Genomic DNA, 16,062 nt, shown 5'->3' with positions numbered 1-16,062 from the left:
CACATATGCACACAGTCCCACATGCAAACATGTATGCAAATGTGTGCACACACACGCACACACACATGCATGCACACATGCACATATTCATGCATGCACACAGCCATGCACAGTGCATGCATGCATACATGCACATACACACACATTAACCCATGCATGCACACATGCACACACATACATACACATACACATGTGCACACCCACTGACACACACATACACACACGTGCACACCTGCATGCAGTTGTACAAGCACATGCATGCACAAGGCAGGCACACATGCACAGACATATGCACAAGTGGGTGCACAGATGCCCACCCATGCACATGTGTGGGGCAGACATGCACAGACACGAGTACGGGCAGACACAGGGTACTACACACGTGTACTCGCAGGTTGGCACGGCACACGTGTGTGCAAGCAAACACCCTCACAGGTGGGTGCTGCTGTGGGGGCACGGGCACTCGGTGGAGGCTGGTGCTCCCCCTCCCCGCACAGCTGTATTGCCACCACCTGTTCATGCCACAACACGCGTGTGTACGTGTGCACGCCAGCCCAGACACACGCGTGCACGCTCCCATCTGCTCTCAGAATGCTCTGGGTGAAAAACCCACACGTTTTAATGGCAATTTCCAAAGCCCTTCCCCGCCACTGAACAAACGTGACCGGTACAGAGCCCCCGGGGTCTGCAGTGGCACCCCAGCACCCCGGGCACCCCCTGCCAGCTGCCTGCGGGGACACACGTGTCCCCCCCAGGGACACCCCGCGTGCCCAGCGAGGCTGCACGGCTGCAGCTCCAGGAACACGGTGCCACGTCAGCCCGGCCTGCTGCTGCTGGAGCCCTACGAAGGCTCCCTGCTGCCCGTAGCCCCCCCCGTCCCCCTCCCGCAGCGGTGGCCTTCGGGGTGTCCCCAGCACGTTCCTGGCCCCCGTGTCCTCCTCGGCGGGGGTGTGCGGCTGTGGCAGCTGCTGGGGTGCGCTGGGCCACCGGGCACAGGCGGCAGGTAGTCACCCTTCCACGTCGGTGTGGCTGCTCTGCGGTGCTGGTGGCATCCTGCTGGAACAACATAAGGAAATAATGGCAAGGAAACAGCCAAGGAAATAACAGCCAAGGAAATAATGGCAAGGAAACAGCCAAGGAAATAACAGCCAAGGAAGTAACAGCAAGGAAATAACAGCTAAGGAAATAACAGCCAAGGAAATAACAGCAAGGAAATAGCCGAGGAAACAACAGCAAGGAAATAACAGCCAAGGAAACAGCCAAGGAAATAACAGCCAAGGAAATAACAGCCAAGGAAACAGCCAAGGAAGTAGCATCCAAGGAAATAACAGCCAAGGAAGTAACTGCCAAGGAAACAGCCGAGGACAGCCCCAGCAGTTCCTACAGCAGATCGAGAGCTGCAGACCGAGCGTGGCCATCGCGGCCACCCCACCTACTTTAGCCTGGACTTGCTGAAAACCTCCTCCTCCTCCTCGGAGGTCAGGTCGTACAGCTGGCTCATGTGTTCCATGTGGTGGGCCTCCAGGGGCTGGTACAAGTCCCTCAGCCACCACGGCTGTGTCTGGCTGAAGCAGGACACGTGCGAGCCCTGGGAAGTGCCAGGGAAGGGAAGGAAAGGTTTTGGAGACAGTGGGAAACAGCCGGCGGTGCTGGTAGCGGGCAGAAGGGCAGCTCTGGCGTGTGCTCCCTGCCCTTACCTGCTCTCCGATGCCACACTCGCTCTCGCTCTGTCCCTCTGGGAGTTTTTGAAAGAACCTAAAAAAAAAAAAAAGGGAAAGGAGGCTAAAACATGCGTTTTAGTAGTTGCTGGTGGGAAGTTTCCTGCCGGGGAAGCAGGAATCAGGGAAGTGGCATTTAGCCCTGCAAAACACCTGGATTTAGCAAGTTAAAGTGGGAGTAAAAAGGGTTTTGTGCATCATCTCCCCAGAATTCACCTTTCCCCATCCATCAGCAGGGAGGCTTGGCCCGGGAGGGCTGCAGCGGTGCCAGCATCCTGCCAGGGCAGAAGGCTGTACCCGCTCAGGGTGATGTACCCCGCTCGGTGTGTCGGCTGTACCTGCTTGGGGTGATGTACCCCGCTCAGTGTGTTGGCTGTACCCGCTCGGGGTGATGTACCCCGCTCGGTGTGTCGGTATGTCAGCTGTACCCGCTCAGGGTGACATTTCAGCTGACCCTAAGGGAGATGAGGAGCCCCAGAAGGAAGGGATGGCGCCGGCTGATGGGGCTGGGAAGGTGTCCCAGTTTAGCCTGGATGTGAAACGCGCTGGGAGAGGACAGGAGCAGGCTCTTCAGCAGCCTCTCTGGGGAGCGGGACAGGGAGAAACAGGGCAGAGCCGTCACCAGAGTTTTGCTGGAAGCCGGAGCCCCACAGCTGGGCAGCGTGCTTGCGGGGATGTAGGACCACACGGGAGCACAGGGCCAACACACTGACACATCCAGGGTGCAGCATCACCCGCGTGGACAAGCCTGGGTGGCTGGTTGAGGTGTGAGCTTATGGCCGTGCCTATCACTCACGCTTTGGGGTCCCTTTTCTGCATCTTTTAAAAAAGCGACGTGTTTTACACACAGACCGGGCAGTCTTGGGCAGCCAGCACCCACATGGGGCGGGGGGGCTTGCGGATTAGGGGCTGTTTGGAGTAAGGACTGTTTGTGGCACGGTGCAGGGAGTAATTACCATTTTGGGTGTGACTGACTGGTCCTTTGGGGCTGGGAAGCAGCTTCAGGATTTTGGGAGCAAACCTGGTGAAGGAAAGGCAGAGAGACTTGTAACATCAGGATTTTCTCATTAAACTCTGCAAAACACAGGAGTCCAAAAGGTTCTTCCTCCAACTAAGCCCGTTATATACATGCACAAGCCTGTGCAGCAGCCACGTTTTTAGAAAGAGCCCATCCTCCCATCCCAACTCCCCACTTTTCCCTGCCTCTGGAATGACCTGACCTCCCAGAGCTCTCCTAATCTCAGCAATGTTTATGTCTGCCTTTCTTATCTGGGTGGTGTTTTGCAGGGTACTCTCCTCCTGTTTAACCCCAGCCTGAAACATGAAGGTAGGCTTTTAAAGAAATAAAAGCCTTTTTTTCCGAGCAGGGCCCCAAAGGGGGGCTGAAATTGTGGGCATGCTGGCTCCTCTGCCCTGTTTCTGCTGCTGCCCTGACCCACGCAGAGCCGTGGCACCTTGCGGAAGGACTTGCTTTCAGGGGAATTGCTGCATGGCTGAAGGCAAACCGTGCTGGCAGGAGAGCAAAACGGGGTCAAGAGAAGAGCCTGGGAGGTGACCCTGGAGGGCTGGGGATTGCGGGATAAAACCTGGGGAAGGGCTGCTGGGAGAGGGAGCCACAGCCCCCTTCAAGGAAGCTGTTAGGAAAGCTGCAGTGCGGAGCTGCGGACAGGTCGTGACAGATACCAGGACAGGCTCCCCCCCCAGCAGGCTGAACCCATGCTGAGCTCTGTGGTGTGGATGCTGCAAGAAGCTCCAAGGGTGGAAAACCATCTCCTGTGCCACCCAGCATCCACAGCAGCACCCCGCGGCTCAGAAACTGTGCAGGGCAGCATTGCTCTGCCCCTGTGCACTCCAGCTACAAGGCATGACTGACAGCTGTCTGTCAAACGAGTTATTGGCTTACCTCAATGAGACAAAACGCTGTGAAATTAATCATGATGATGAGGGTCGCTGATAACGCTAACAGGAGGTTGTCGCCGAGGGCGTGCTTTGGTCTCTGCTGGGAGAGAAGGAAAGAAAATCATGAGGGGAGAGAGGGCTGGCCCTTCCATTCCCTGTTGTCTAGAAGGACACAACCAGCAATGCCCCATATCTCTCCCACCTTCCTTATGGATTTCCTGTCCACCTTCCTGGTCTCGGGCATGCTGTTGGAAACATTCCCTTCCAGAAGACAGTGGCCCACGAGAACAGAGTCTCCCTGGTCATCTTGCCTCTCGCTGAGCAGCTTTACAAGCAGCCCCATCCTCGAGATCATCTTTGCACAGGGCAGCTGGACCTCGGGCAGGCTGCAGTCCATCCTCAGGGCTCGTGCCACGTGGGCGATGAACATCTGCAGGGCTTCGTCCGAGACGAGCAAACCTAGGTAGTGATTGACCTTGGTTTCAAAGAGGTCTCCTTGAAATGAAATGCTCTCTGGGCTGTCGGAGCTCCCTGGTTTACTGAGGAAACTGGATCCTTCCTTTGGTTGCTTCCAGTGTGTTTCTGCAGTTTGAGGGACGGCTGGTAAATGCCTACCTAGAGAGGAACCCTCTTCTTCACCCGTGTCCTCTAGCATGCTGCTTGCGGTGGGGGGGCTGTAGTTAACCAACAGGTTGTAGAAAAAATGCTGTTCTGTGTTTAGTTTCTGCTCTGCTTTACTTTCTGTTGGTGTGGGCTCTTCCTCAGGAGTCACATTGCCAGATGTCTTGGAGAAAAGCTGATTACTTTTATTCAGATACGGGCTGTCCCTCTGCTTCTGCTTTTTGTAAGTCCAAACATAGTCCTGCCTGGGACGTGGTGCTTCCTCTGCATCTTTTGCATCCTCCACATCTTCTGCATCCTCCACATCTTCTGCATCCTCCACATCCTCCATCCCATGAGTTTTCTTGGTCTGTTCCACAGCTTTGGAACAATTTTGATTATTAAAACACCTGGACAAATGGGGGGCCTCTGCTGGGGAGCGCAAAAGGGTATGTTTTGAAGGAGCTGTGGATATTTTGTGATGTCTGAAGATGGAGGTGTTGTCAGTGGGGTTTAACCTGCCAGCTGCTTCCTGGGGGTTTGCTGCTGTCTGGTTCAAACCTAAGCCATGCTGCTTTTGCACCCAGCCTGTGGTTGGCTCTCCCTCCACTGCTGGGATCTTGTGCACCTCGTCCTTTTGCATGGCAGATGTTGGCAGGGGTGAGACAGTGCTTGTCACAGTCATGATGCTTTCAGCCTTGTGCAGCTTATTCTTGAGCTCGGCCTCTAGTGCCTTTGCTAGAAAATCCAGTCTCCTTGTATGACTTTCAATGGTCCAGTCCATGTGCTGAATGTTGTGCAGCATCAGCTCCTTACTGGTTTTGTCTCCTTGCCTTAACAGCTGCTGAGAGGAACATGAATTTGTTCTGGAAATGTGATCATTTGCGTTCCCGAGATCACCATCAGTGCCGGTCAGGTTTAGGACAACTGCAAACGTTATGGTTTCATTGTCTCTGAGCAAAGGATCCTCAGGCTTGAGGTTCAACACCATGCTGGCTTTCAGTTTTCTGGATGGTAACACTTCCATTATTTTTCCTGGTGTTTCTGCCAGAGGATCTGTGTAAGCTTTAAAACACCAAGAGAGCAGATCAGTGACTTGGTATCATGAGAAGCTTTCTGCCAAAATACAGTGCCAAAGGTTTACCCTGAGCAGCAGGCGCTTGTCTTTGAGACAAGGGAGGCGTGTGAACTGAATGGTGGATGTGTTACAGACGGGAAAAGTCTTGTTAAATCAATCAGATTATCTCATCGGGGTAAAACAGATATCTGTTTCTTCTCTGGTGTCTCCCAGGGCTCTGCTTTAATTGGTGTCAAACATCCCGGGGGAATGGGTTTGCTGCCGGAGAGTTTCCCACAGCTCGATACGAGCCAGTGTTGAGTTGTTAAAATCACCATAAAGCTTTTAAACTCACGGGTGAGCTTGGAAAGTGGAATACCCAAAGACACGATGTTTCTCCCTGAGCAGTTATCCCAGCTAGCCCTTCTCCCTGTGGTCAGGAAAACCTGGGATATTTCACATTGAAATGCCTCTATCTGCAGTCAGAGCGAGCCCCTGATAACAGAGAGCTGTTTCTCTGCTGATGGATGCAGCTTCCATCACCCAGGCTTAGAAGAAGTGGAAGATGTGAGGATTTGACCCAGAGTGATGCAAACAGCCCAGGAGAGCTCCTGCCCCGGCATGCAAAGGGCACACACTGCATCTGCACAGCTAGGATAAGTCTTCAAGAGTCCTACACCAAGGCTGCAAACACAACCTTATCTCTAATCCTGCTTTGCAGATAGCTTAATGCCAGAGGCAGGCCGACATGGTGAAGAATATTTACAGATTACAAAGGTATTCAGGCCTTTTTTTCCTGTTAAAATGATAGGAAGTTGGACACAGAAATACCTTTACCTAGCCCTAAGCAGCTTAGCAGCCTGTTTTCCCTTGACTTGCAATGAGGTTAGGCTCACTTGTCCACATTCAGTTTGCAAATGAGTTACTTGGGGACCTTGGGAACCTTACTGTATCTGTTTGCAGAAGTCCAGCTTGTCTCTGCTTTGAACAGGATGGTATTTACTTTGTGCAAAGATTGAGTAGGACAGTGCATTGCTCACGCTGTGCAGGCTAACCGGAGAACAGCGATGCTTGGTGTTCACCTAATGCCCTGCAAAGGAGATTGGGGTCCTCTCTCCTACACGCGGGGAGCAGGGTGGCAGAGAAACCAGGCAGTTTTCCAAGGTCACTCAGGCAATTTTTGGAGCCTGTACATCCCAGACCCGATCCAACACATCGTCATGACAGGAGGTTTCTGCAGAGCTTGCCTAGGGGCATCCGTGCTTGGTTATGGGTCTTGGGGTTCCCAGTGTGCGTGGCAGGTCTGAGGTGCAGCTCAGCACATGCCACCTTGCCACAGCAACGTGAACATAACTAGCCCCTTTGGCCATGTCTGTGCTGTGCCTGGGACCCCTCTCGCCACTGAGCTGTGGTAGGGTGGCACTGGAAAGGCTCAGGAGCTTGTCAGGGGAAATCTGGGGGGCTTCAGAGCAGACGGTGCCTTCCAGTGCTTGGGAACGGTACTGGGAATGCATGATTTCCTTGGCTAGATGTACTGTGTGGATTGGAAGCTCGTGTGTTTGTTTAACCCAGCAAGCTATTTCTTCTCAAGATAGTACTTGACACAGAAGATACGTGTAATTGCTGGTAACTTTTCAACCCTTGTTTTTTCCCAAGTCATGTGCTCAAAGGGGAATTTTTTTGTGTCTGTGGCTCAGGGAGCACAGTCCGAGGCCTCCCAGGTCTCACCTGGGCTGCCTGCACTCGCCTTTGGGCTGATTTAAAGGCCTCGCACAGATGAAGCTCCTCTAGAAAGTCTGGCCAGATTCAGTGTCCTTGGGACTGTCCAGGTGCCACCAGGCTGGACTGATGCCATCACGGTGGCCAATGCTGCCTGGGAACCCCCAGAAAACGGGGCCAATGCTACAGCATCTCCTACAGCTAGAGGAAACCGGGCAGATGGGATGTCTCCATCGATATCATTGGGAAGCCTACCGCACTGGGGAGCGCTGGTGGTGCACAGGTTCTCGCAGTGAAACTTGATGGTCCTGCACGGGGGTTTCGTGGGGTGTTTCTTCTGGCAGAGGCAGCAGGCCACATCACTGGGCAGTTTGCTAAAGATAAGAGGTTACTGGAGAAAACCCCAGCATCTCAATCCACATCTCTGAGTCCAAGTTGTAACACACATGGTTTTGCTTCAATTTCTTCTACAGCTCTGGAAAACTGCCCCCCCCCCCCCCCCCCCCCCATCCCAATGGACAATTATATTCTAATTTCTAAGAGAGCTTTCAAGCAGAAGATAAGCTTCTTTGTTGGCATCAAAATGTTGACGTTACCCTTGAAAACTGAACTAGTCCCCAAATCAAATTTGAAACAGAAATGCACTCCACCTTGATTTAAAACTTCCCCTTGAAAAACCTGGAACATGTCATCTAAAAGGTGAAATTCTGTTTCTTAGCAGGTGAGTTTGGGAGGTTCTCAACAGTAAATAGCAAACCTTAAGCTTACTGGAGTTATTCTGAATTAGTGGCGGGTGGACTCATGTCCCAAGCAGACCCCTTGTTTCAGCAATTACAGTCTGCTGGCGGCTGGGACCTAGTCCTGCATACTCACAGCGTTTCCAAGTGGACTGTTGTCAGGAGGAGCATGAGCAATGCCTGCTGAGTCAGTTGTGTTGCACCCAGGTCTCTGAAAGCATTTGAAAAACAACATTAAATTTTCAGGTGGCGTTACCAGAACTGTGCTCTGAGAATAAGCCCAGGTCCCTGATGATTGTGGTGGTGTTCACAAGGGATCCACTTCTGCCTAATCAAACAGAAATGATTCAAAACGCTATCGTTCTTCTGCTTTGACCGGCTCCTAACCATGAGGTCTGAATCAGGAGGGGATCCTGCAGATCTTGGGGTAGATGGATGCAAACAGAAAGGATTCCCTGGCTCAAAGCCCTCCTCCTGCTCTCCCATGAGTGCAGCCCCAGCCCCTGAAGGGAAACACTTCTTGCCCAAGAGGATGAATCGACTGTGACCTTGGAAGGAGCGTTCGTATCAGTGAAAAAAAGACACGGTGCTGAGCAGAAAGCAAAGGGTATCTGTGGGACAGCAGGGCTGGGAGCAGGAGGGATCTCTGCAAAAAGCCTGTCTCCCTCCCTGAGGAGTCACACAGGGATGTGTAAGCAGGAGCCATAGGATGATTAACAGAGCATCATCTGCCCCCAGCTGTGGCAAGGCAGCAGGATGGGGATGCAGGGCAGGCAGGAGCCCTGGGCTGTTGGCACGAGTGCCCCAGTGATTGGGATCCCACCTTCTCGGTGCTCAAGCAGGAGCGGGGGATATTCCCAGACTCTTCAGGCCACTCCATGGCTCCAGACCTGGACAGCCTCTAGTCTTTTAAAGCTTGTATCCCAGCTGCTTGGTTGCTTTGCAGCTGGGGACACACCAGCTTGGCCTTTGCCCTGCTCTGCTGGTGCCAGGGCTATTTGCACCTCTAGCAGAATAAGGCTGGGAGAAAAGTGAGATTTGCTACCAGATCTCTGCTTTCCTGACAACAGGGCACTCAAGAGAGACAAAGATATATATTAATCCAGTAAAAATGAGTCAATACTTACAGATACTTGACCGAAGGCAGCTTGAAGAATGATGTGTCAGCAATAACGAACAGGGGGTTATGGCTTAGGATCCTGAAAAAAACAACACACCGCTGTGAGTGGGTGATGGGAAGGACGCAAGCTGTGTAGGTTGGGGCATGTGGGGATGGCCTGCCCACTTGTCCTCTTACATGTACATAAACCCACGAGCCTGGAAAGCCAAGATCAACTGGCCCTATGCAGCAGGCACTGGAGAAACAGATGACTAAAATACTTAGTGTAAAGTAAAAAAAAACCCAGTGGTTCCTGATCTGTATAAACAGAGGTAAATCAAAGTGAATTTCCACTAGATCATTGCAAAGTATTTCTGTGATCAAGGAGTTTTTCCTCTTTGCCAGGCTTCACATTTCTACCCTTTGAATATCAGAGAGGCCCAGAGAGAGTTATGCCTGTTGGATCTGATGTGGAATTACACTGAAATCCCCTTTCCAGGCTCCTCTCCACCATGTGAGTGGTGTAAAGAGGTTTATGGTGGGTAAGGATCCAGCCAATTTTTATGGATGGCAGATGTGAATTTGGCTGAACAATTTTCACTCGAACCTCCCCAAAGAATTTCCTTTCAAGTGGAGAACAAACATAGGAAATTTCAGCCTGAAGATAAAAAATTGGCTCAGTGCTATGCGTGTGAAGAAGGGCCTGGGATGAAGGCTAGAGGCAGGAACAGATGCTGATGGGCTGATTCACAAAATACATCAGGTCCTCATTATCTCCAGCTGAAAGAGCAAAAGCCCAGAAGTGCTGCTTCTGGAAAACACAACATCTCTTCCTTTCCTCCTCAGCTCACACCTTCTCTTTGCTTCCCTCCACCAGGACTTTGATGTTATCTGGAGTCTTACTTTCCGTATTTTCTAACATTTCCACTGTCCATCAACTTTTATGCTATTACTACATCCAGCCAGGCAAAGCTGTGGCTTAGTCCTACAGGAATTGTTCATAATTTATTCTGCCACTTTATTTGGTGTATCACGCGAGAAGTATTGCACTTTTCAGGACAGCAAGGAGACTATGGATTTCCCTTATGTATGTACATGAACCCAAACACCAAATGCCCTGGCTTCCCACTTACTTCAGGTCCAGATGGGAACAGTGATCCTACCCCTGGAAGGGCTTCCTGATAGAACCGACTGTGGATTAAATCATGTTTTCTCAAGACACCAAAAGAACAAAGCCTCATTTTTTGTGGGTGTTTTTGAGACTCTTTACTTTTAAATGCAAATATGCAAAGTGAAATTTCAGGCTAGAAATCTGGGTCACGTCCCATACCCCTCATCAACCTGCCTCTTCTCCCTTCCTGCAGCATTTCTTTCTTATCTGTCCCCCTGGGCTCCCACCGCTACCGTTTGAACCTGGTGCTGGTTCAAGGAAGCTACGGGGAAGATAAGCAGGCCAGCAGAAAGAGGCTTTCAGACTGAAGACTCCTGGTAGACCCTGGATGACACCTACAATAGGATTCTAAGAGAGTTGGGCTTGTTCAGCCTGGAGAAGGCTCTGGGGAGACCTTATAGCAGCCTTTCAATACCTAAAGGGGGCTTATAAGAAAGATGGGGACAGATTTTTTAGTAGGGCCTGCTGTGATAGGACATGGGGGTAAGGGTTTTGAACTGAAAGAGGGGAGGTGCAGATTAGCTATTAGGAAGAAATTCCTCACTGTGAGGGTGCTGAGGCACCGGCACAGGTTGCCCAGAGGAGCTGTGGACGCCCCATCCCTGGAAGTGTCCCAGGCCAGGTTGGACGGGGCTTGGAGCAACCTGGGCTAGTGGAAGGTGTCCCTGCCCATGGCTGCGAGATTGGAACGAGCTGGTCTTTAAGGTCCCTTCCAATCCAAACCATTCTATGATTCTGATTCAGTACTTTACAGAGAGCAAATCTGCTCTACCCCACTGTAACTGCGGACTCCCACTTTGATCTACCTTTAGACCTTGTTGCACTTACAGCTTCTGTAAAAACTGCATCCCATGCCATGCCTGGAAAGTGCTATTCTGGATCTGCGTGATGAGATTTCCACCAAGGTTTCTGGGGAAAAAGAAGATCACAGAAATGAATCAGGTCTGTCCTACAGGAAGCAGGACCGAAGCAGTACTGATTTGTACGAAATATGCAAATCTAAGGTAGAGTAGGGAGGAAACTGCCATTTTCTCATTTCTTTTTTAACCTGTCAGGGAGAGGAAATGAAGTGCACATGTGCTTAATCTATTTCTGTTCCAGGATACAGCAAGCCTTCAAGAAATGGCTTCTATTATGGCTGCGTTTGGACAGCCATGCTGTGATCCCTCATCCTGTTGTGGGTCATCCAGCCATCCGCATTGATCTCTTCAGCTCCGTTAGTCTTTTAGCAGGAGAAATTTAGTCATTGTTCTAAAAATACCAGGAACATTTTCTAGCACAAAAAGGGTTATAAATGCAAACAGACTTCACTAAATACACTCGAAAGAAACTTTTGTAACTCACAGAAGCTGCAAAAAAGGAAGTGGCTCAAAAGCATGTTCCTCAATCGACAGGATTTTATTGCAAGATAAATCCCTGTTAAAATTAGAACACAAAATGTTAGTTACATTTGCACTGTCATGTTTACTTTTATTTGCTTTGACACTGGCAGCATATAAGTCATACAGCTCTGATTTCACGGGGTGTTTATATCTGGTATGAGCTTGCAGTGGTGTGTAACCTGTAATAACCCTCCTAACCGGAGGTGGCTTTCGTCTCAGTGATTTTTTTTCTAGCTATGGTCCCACCAGAATTATTTTAGGGCTTGATTTTCCTCTCTGCTAACAAAAAAGACTCTTTATGCAGGCACAGTTTAGGTGCTGAGGATGCATTTGCAGGGACCACACCGTTGTGTGACCCTCTGGATGGGCCACAGAGATGCAACCTGCCTTCCCCCAGTGCCATCAATGCTTTGCTTGCTGAAGTCAGCCAGAAAAGCTTGGAGAGCACCCCTTGTTTGAGGGTTTCAGGGATAGGTTGGTAACCACATATGTGACCAAAATGGTTATTTTTCTCTTAATCCCTCCCTCCTACACCATGTTTGGTGAAAAAAGTTATGTTAGAGGGACCCTATTAAAGATGCAAAATCAAGAACACGGAAGTCTGGAAAGGGCACAGTGAAGGGGTAACCTAAATCCCACTTTCCTGCACAGCTCTGTGGGGAGATGTGTGTAGATACACAGCCGCTGTGGGATTCACCTGGCCTACCTTCAGAAATCAAAAGGTTTGTTGTCTCAGCTTGAATTAGCTGCCTGGGCTTGTTCTGCAGCGATCAGTGAGAGAGAAGTATTTTTTGGGAGTGATTCATCCCCTCCTCAGACAGGTTCCCAAGATCGTTTGGGTGAATGGGAAGTGTCTGTTCCTCTCCACGGAAAATAAAAAGAGCCTGAACAATTAGTGTAATCCCAGGCAATTATTAGGCATCTAAAATTAGAGGAGATGAATGCACAAGGTTTCTTTTGTAGGAAGATGGCCTTGCTACTGGAGAGGGTGTTCAGGGAGAGCATCAGGGAGTGACTGCAGCTCTTGCCTGCAGGGTCTGGACCTCCCAGGGAGGCAGCTGGGTGGTAGGAGGAAGGTCTTTGCACGTGCAATCTCAGAAGTACTTGGGAGAGTTCAGTTTTCAGCCTTGTGGAAGGGAAACATGGCTGGAAGCCTGTTTCTTCCCAACCTGACTCATTTAGCTTGCAACCCACATCCTGCAGGACATGCTCTCTGCTTTTAAGTTCCTGGATCCTTCTTTGCTATGATGTAGGGCACACATACCTGCTAGAATGACACAGGGAGGGGGAGCCAGTGGGATCCAGCACTGGCGCTACTTTGTTTTCCACCATTCCCTAGCACTGAGACAAGGCTTAGATGCAGCCCTAGGGCTGGCTCACCACAGCAGCAGCACCAGAAAGTCCAAGACCACCCTGGACTTGGCTCCTTCCAAGCCAACATGCATGCTAGAAAATACAAAACCTCCCTTTTTGTGGGAAAAATGCAAGCCCGTAAGGGCCACACTCAATAAATGACACTACAAATGCAAATAGTGATGGAACCAAGATACTTGCAATGATCTACAAACGCAAGCCAGAGAGGCAATTTAGGGACACCTCCCTGTGTGCTCATTTCAGCTGCTCTATTAACAGAGGAGTGGGACCCAAAACATGACCCTCATGAAATAATTCCAAGCCAGAGCTTCTCCTGCTGTCTGCTTTTTCACGTGAGTACTATTTTGATCTTTGACGTGATGTCTGTATGGAGAAATGACTGTACCTGTGACTCCTCTGAGGCTCAGGTAACCTGGGCTCTGGGCACTCAAGCTGTGAACCTCCAGAGTGCGATTTATTTCTGCCCCTTAGCCTTTAAGATAAGGAAGGAGAGCATGACAGCGGCCAAGCAGAGGAGAGAGAACAGGGCAAGATTTTGCCATTCTTGTTTCATACTTCCTTTGCCTGCACCGCACAGGAAACCCCAAAATATGTAAAAACCTGAACTTCAAGGATTAAAAAACCCTGATGCTTCTGTGCTCCCTTCCAGACAGCATTAGAGACAGACTACTTGTTGCAATTTCATATGACATCGCGTGGACATGATTGCACATTTGTTTCTCCTCCAAGAAGAGGGGGGACTCAGCCGGATGCAGCCCTGAGCAACCTCATTGATTTTTTAATAGAAAAAAACCTGTGCTAGCTTTGAGGTTAGCCCCGCTTGGAGCTGGAGGCTGAAGCAGAGATCTCCCAACCTCAGTCCAGCTGGGATTTCAGCAGAGGAAGGGTTAGTGCAAACTTCTCTCTTTCCACCTGGCATAGCCACCGGAGAGGCTATCCCAGGAGCGATCAGCAATAAAGGGCTCTGCCTTCACTACAACAGAGGTATTTTCACCCAAACCCTAGCAGAAGCAAGGCATGCATGTGTTTTCCCTTGCTCTAAGTGGTTGTCACACCAAAAATGTTGGTCCTCAGATGAACAGAGCCAAAGGCAATCTCCAAGGGGTTAAGGAGGTCACTGTTACCTTAGGGCTGACTAAAAGTCATCCAATATCTGTGGGAAAGGGCAGCAGTGTCCTCCTCCTGGTTGAGTTTAGGGAAATGAAAGCTGCGCCCTGACCTTGTGGGAATCCTCCCCCCAGGCACTACTGCAGCACCCAGACACCCTGCTCTGCTCTGGCTGTAGCCTGAAACCCAGGAGGAATAAAGCAAGCTTGCATGGGGGTGGGCTGAGCACAGGGGTCCCAGGGAGGGTGAGGCAGTAGCCCAGTGCAGCGGGCAGGGGACGGTACCTACAGGTGCTTCAGCAGGAACAGACCCTCCAGTGAACGCCTGTTCACCACCCACAGATCATTGTACTGGAGGACTCTGGAATGAGACAAACAGACATTCACTGTGACAGCAGCTGCTCTCCAGGAGGACACGGCATTTTCAGGGAAAAATATCCTGCAGGAGCTTTACTGAAGCATCTCTGAGTCACTGCAGGGATCATCACCACTCATCGCAGGAGTGCTCGCTCCCGGCTTGCTGAAGGTACCTGCAGGCTGATCGGTGATTCAACAGGCATGGGGATGGTCTGTAGGGTGGAAGGGACACAGCTCACGGCATCTCTTGCCATCCTAGGAAGCCCTGGTCACAACCCTCCTTGCTGAGCCGCTCAGCTCTGAATGCAGTTGGAAACCATTGGCGTGGGTTACACCCTTGGCTCAGACACCAGATGAAAGAATTGAAAATCCCTGAACTCCCAACGTTTTAAATGCTAGGGGATACTTACAAGTACTCAGCCCACAGGTAGTCCTTCCATGCTTGATTTTCGAGGGAAGAAATTGAATTGCCAGTAAAATCTCTGCAAAAAAACCCCGATGGATGCTGTCACCCCTCAGGAAAGCCCCTTCCCCTGCAAATGTGGCTGCTGAGGTGGAAGTGGTGGCTTCACCCCCGGCCCTGCAGCACAAGCCCCCCCCAGACCAAGACATCTGTCGGTGACTCCTGGGTGTCCTGGGAGGGGTGACCAGGCCTAAGAAGCCAAGGAGGGAAGATGGAGGGGGCCTGGCGGAGCCTACTCACAGGACAGAGAAGGCCCGGCGGCGGCTGGCCGGGGGCACGCTGACCAGGGCAGCATGGCTGCAGTCCAGCAGCCGCTGTTGGCAGCGGCAGGGTTCCGGGCAGGACCCCCCGGCATGTCCCGGGCAGGGGGTGGCTGCCAGCAGCAGCAGCAGCAGGAGGCGGCCAGGCCAGGGCAGGCCCATGGTGGTCACACCTGGCTGGGGGTTACCGGGCTACAGGCCGGGGCAGGGTGGGGGGGCGCAGGTCTGTGACCACACAGCCCCCCCCATGGTAGGCTGCGCCTCAGGGCCGGGTGTGGGACCAGGGGCCTCGGGCACCTCGGCTGGAGGGAAAATATGGTAGGATCACAGGTTCATTTAGGCTGGAAAAGATGTTTAAGAGCATCAAGCCCAGCCGTTAACCCAGCGCTGCCAAGGCCACCATGCAACCATGTCCCCAAGCACCGCACCAACATGTTTTTTAAACTCCCCCAGGGATTGTGACCTCACCACCGCCCTGGGCAGCCGGTTCTAGTGCTTGGCCACCCTTTTGGTAAAGCAATTTTTACCCGATGTCCAATTTAAAACTCCCCTGGCACCACCCTCTTGTCTCTTGTTACTTGGGAGAAAGAGGCCAACCCCACCCGGCTACAGCCTCTGGTCAGGCAGTTGTAGAGAGCAATAAAATCCCTCCTGAGCCTATAATATAATGTGAAATAAATAAAATCTCCACCTGAGAACTTGCCCCAGTAAAGGCTTTACGGCATTCTGCAGAGGGTCAGTCCCTCCGCTCAGTACTCCCCCTTGGAAACGCTGCATCTTGCTTCCCACATGGATTTCTCCAAATTCAGTGTCCAGCCACTGGATTTTGTCCCACCTTCACCCACCTGGTTAAAAAGCTCACCCCGCGGGCATCAGGCGTCTTCTGGAGCAAATCACCCCTTTCCGCATTTTCTTGTTAAAAGAAACAGGTTGCACTCCTCCCATTTCAAAAGGGATCTCAAGTCATTCCTGGGGCTCTTCCTTGAGCTCTCCCAGTTTACAATCACCTTTTTTTCTGAAGAGAGGTCAAAAAATCTGAGCAGAGTTTTTATCAAATAAGCGTTCCCCCCTCCCTGATTTGGGGAGCTTGATGCCCCTTCCCATTGCTTTTGTGCTGCCT

At 51.2% G+C, this 16,062-nt stretch overlaps 1 protein-coding gene across 8 annotated transcripts; it reads right to left on the bottom strand.

Annotated features, from left to right (window-relative positions):
- Positions 1-601: 601 nt before the first annotated feature.
- LOC130160100 (leucine-rich repeat-containing protein 37A2-like) lies at positions 602-15,937 on the bottom strand. 8 transcript variants are annotated; one of them, XM_056362360.1, is made up of 16 exons: positions 15,634-15,937; positions 14,923-15,283; positions 14,630-14,701; positions 14,393-14,431; positions 14,152-14,223; positions 11,345-11,416; positions 10,829-10,909; positions 8,858-8,929; positions 7,867-7,941; positions 7,249-7,367; positions 3,820-5,282; positions 3,622-3,717; positions 2,675-2,739; positions 1,698-1,755; positions 1,437-1,588; positions 602-1,056 (listed from the first exon to the last, which is right to left on the bottom strand). In XM_056362360.1, exons 2-16 carry the CDS (start codon positions 15,102-15,104, stop codon positions 1,008-1,010), a joined length of 2,667 nt encoding a protein of 888 aa, XP_056218335.1. In that variant the 5' UTR covers positions 15,105-15,283; positions 15,634-15,937; the 3' UTR covers positions 602-1,007. The 8 variants fall into 8 exon arrangements, with proteins under 8 accessions (XP_056218335.1, XP_056218334.1, XP_056218338.1 ...); XM_056362359.1 differs by having other exon boundaries at positions 14,923-15,244; XM_056362363.1 differs by having other exon boundaries at positions 1,437-1,561; positions 14,923-15,937.
- Between the last annotated feature and the right edge of the window lie 125 nt (positions 15,938-16,062).

The sequence above is a fragment of the Falco biarmicus genome, chromosome 17 (assembly GCF_023638135.1).
Source record: "Falco biarmicus isolate bFalBia1 chromosome 17, bFalBia1.pri, whole genome shotgun sequence".
Lineage (NCBI taxonomy): Eukaryota > Metazoa > Chordata > Aves > Falconiformes > Falconidae > Falco > Falco biarmicus.
This window is presented reverse-complemented; position numbering and strand designations above follow the sequence as displayed.

Bases quoted from the DNA above. Each gene is read 5' to 3' on its own strand.
- LOC130160100 (XM_056362360.1), bottom strand. From the start codon at position 15,104: ATGGGCCTGCCCTGGCCTGGCCGCCTCCTGCTGCTGCTGCTGCTGGCA. The intron at 14,702-14,922 runs GTGAGTAGGCTC...GTTTTTTTGCAG, and splicing joins CGCCGGGCCTTCTCTGTCCT to AGATTTTACTGGCAATTCAA. The intron at 7,942-8,857 runs GTAAGTATTGAC...AAATGCTTTCAG, and splicing joins CTGCCTTCGGTCAAGTATCT to AGACCTGGGTGCAACACAAC.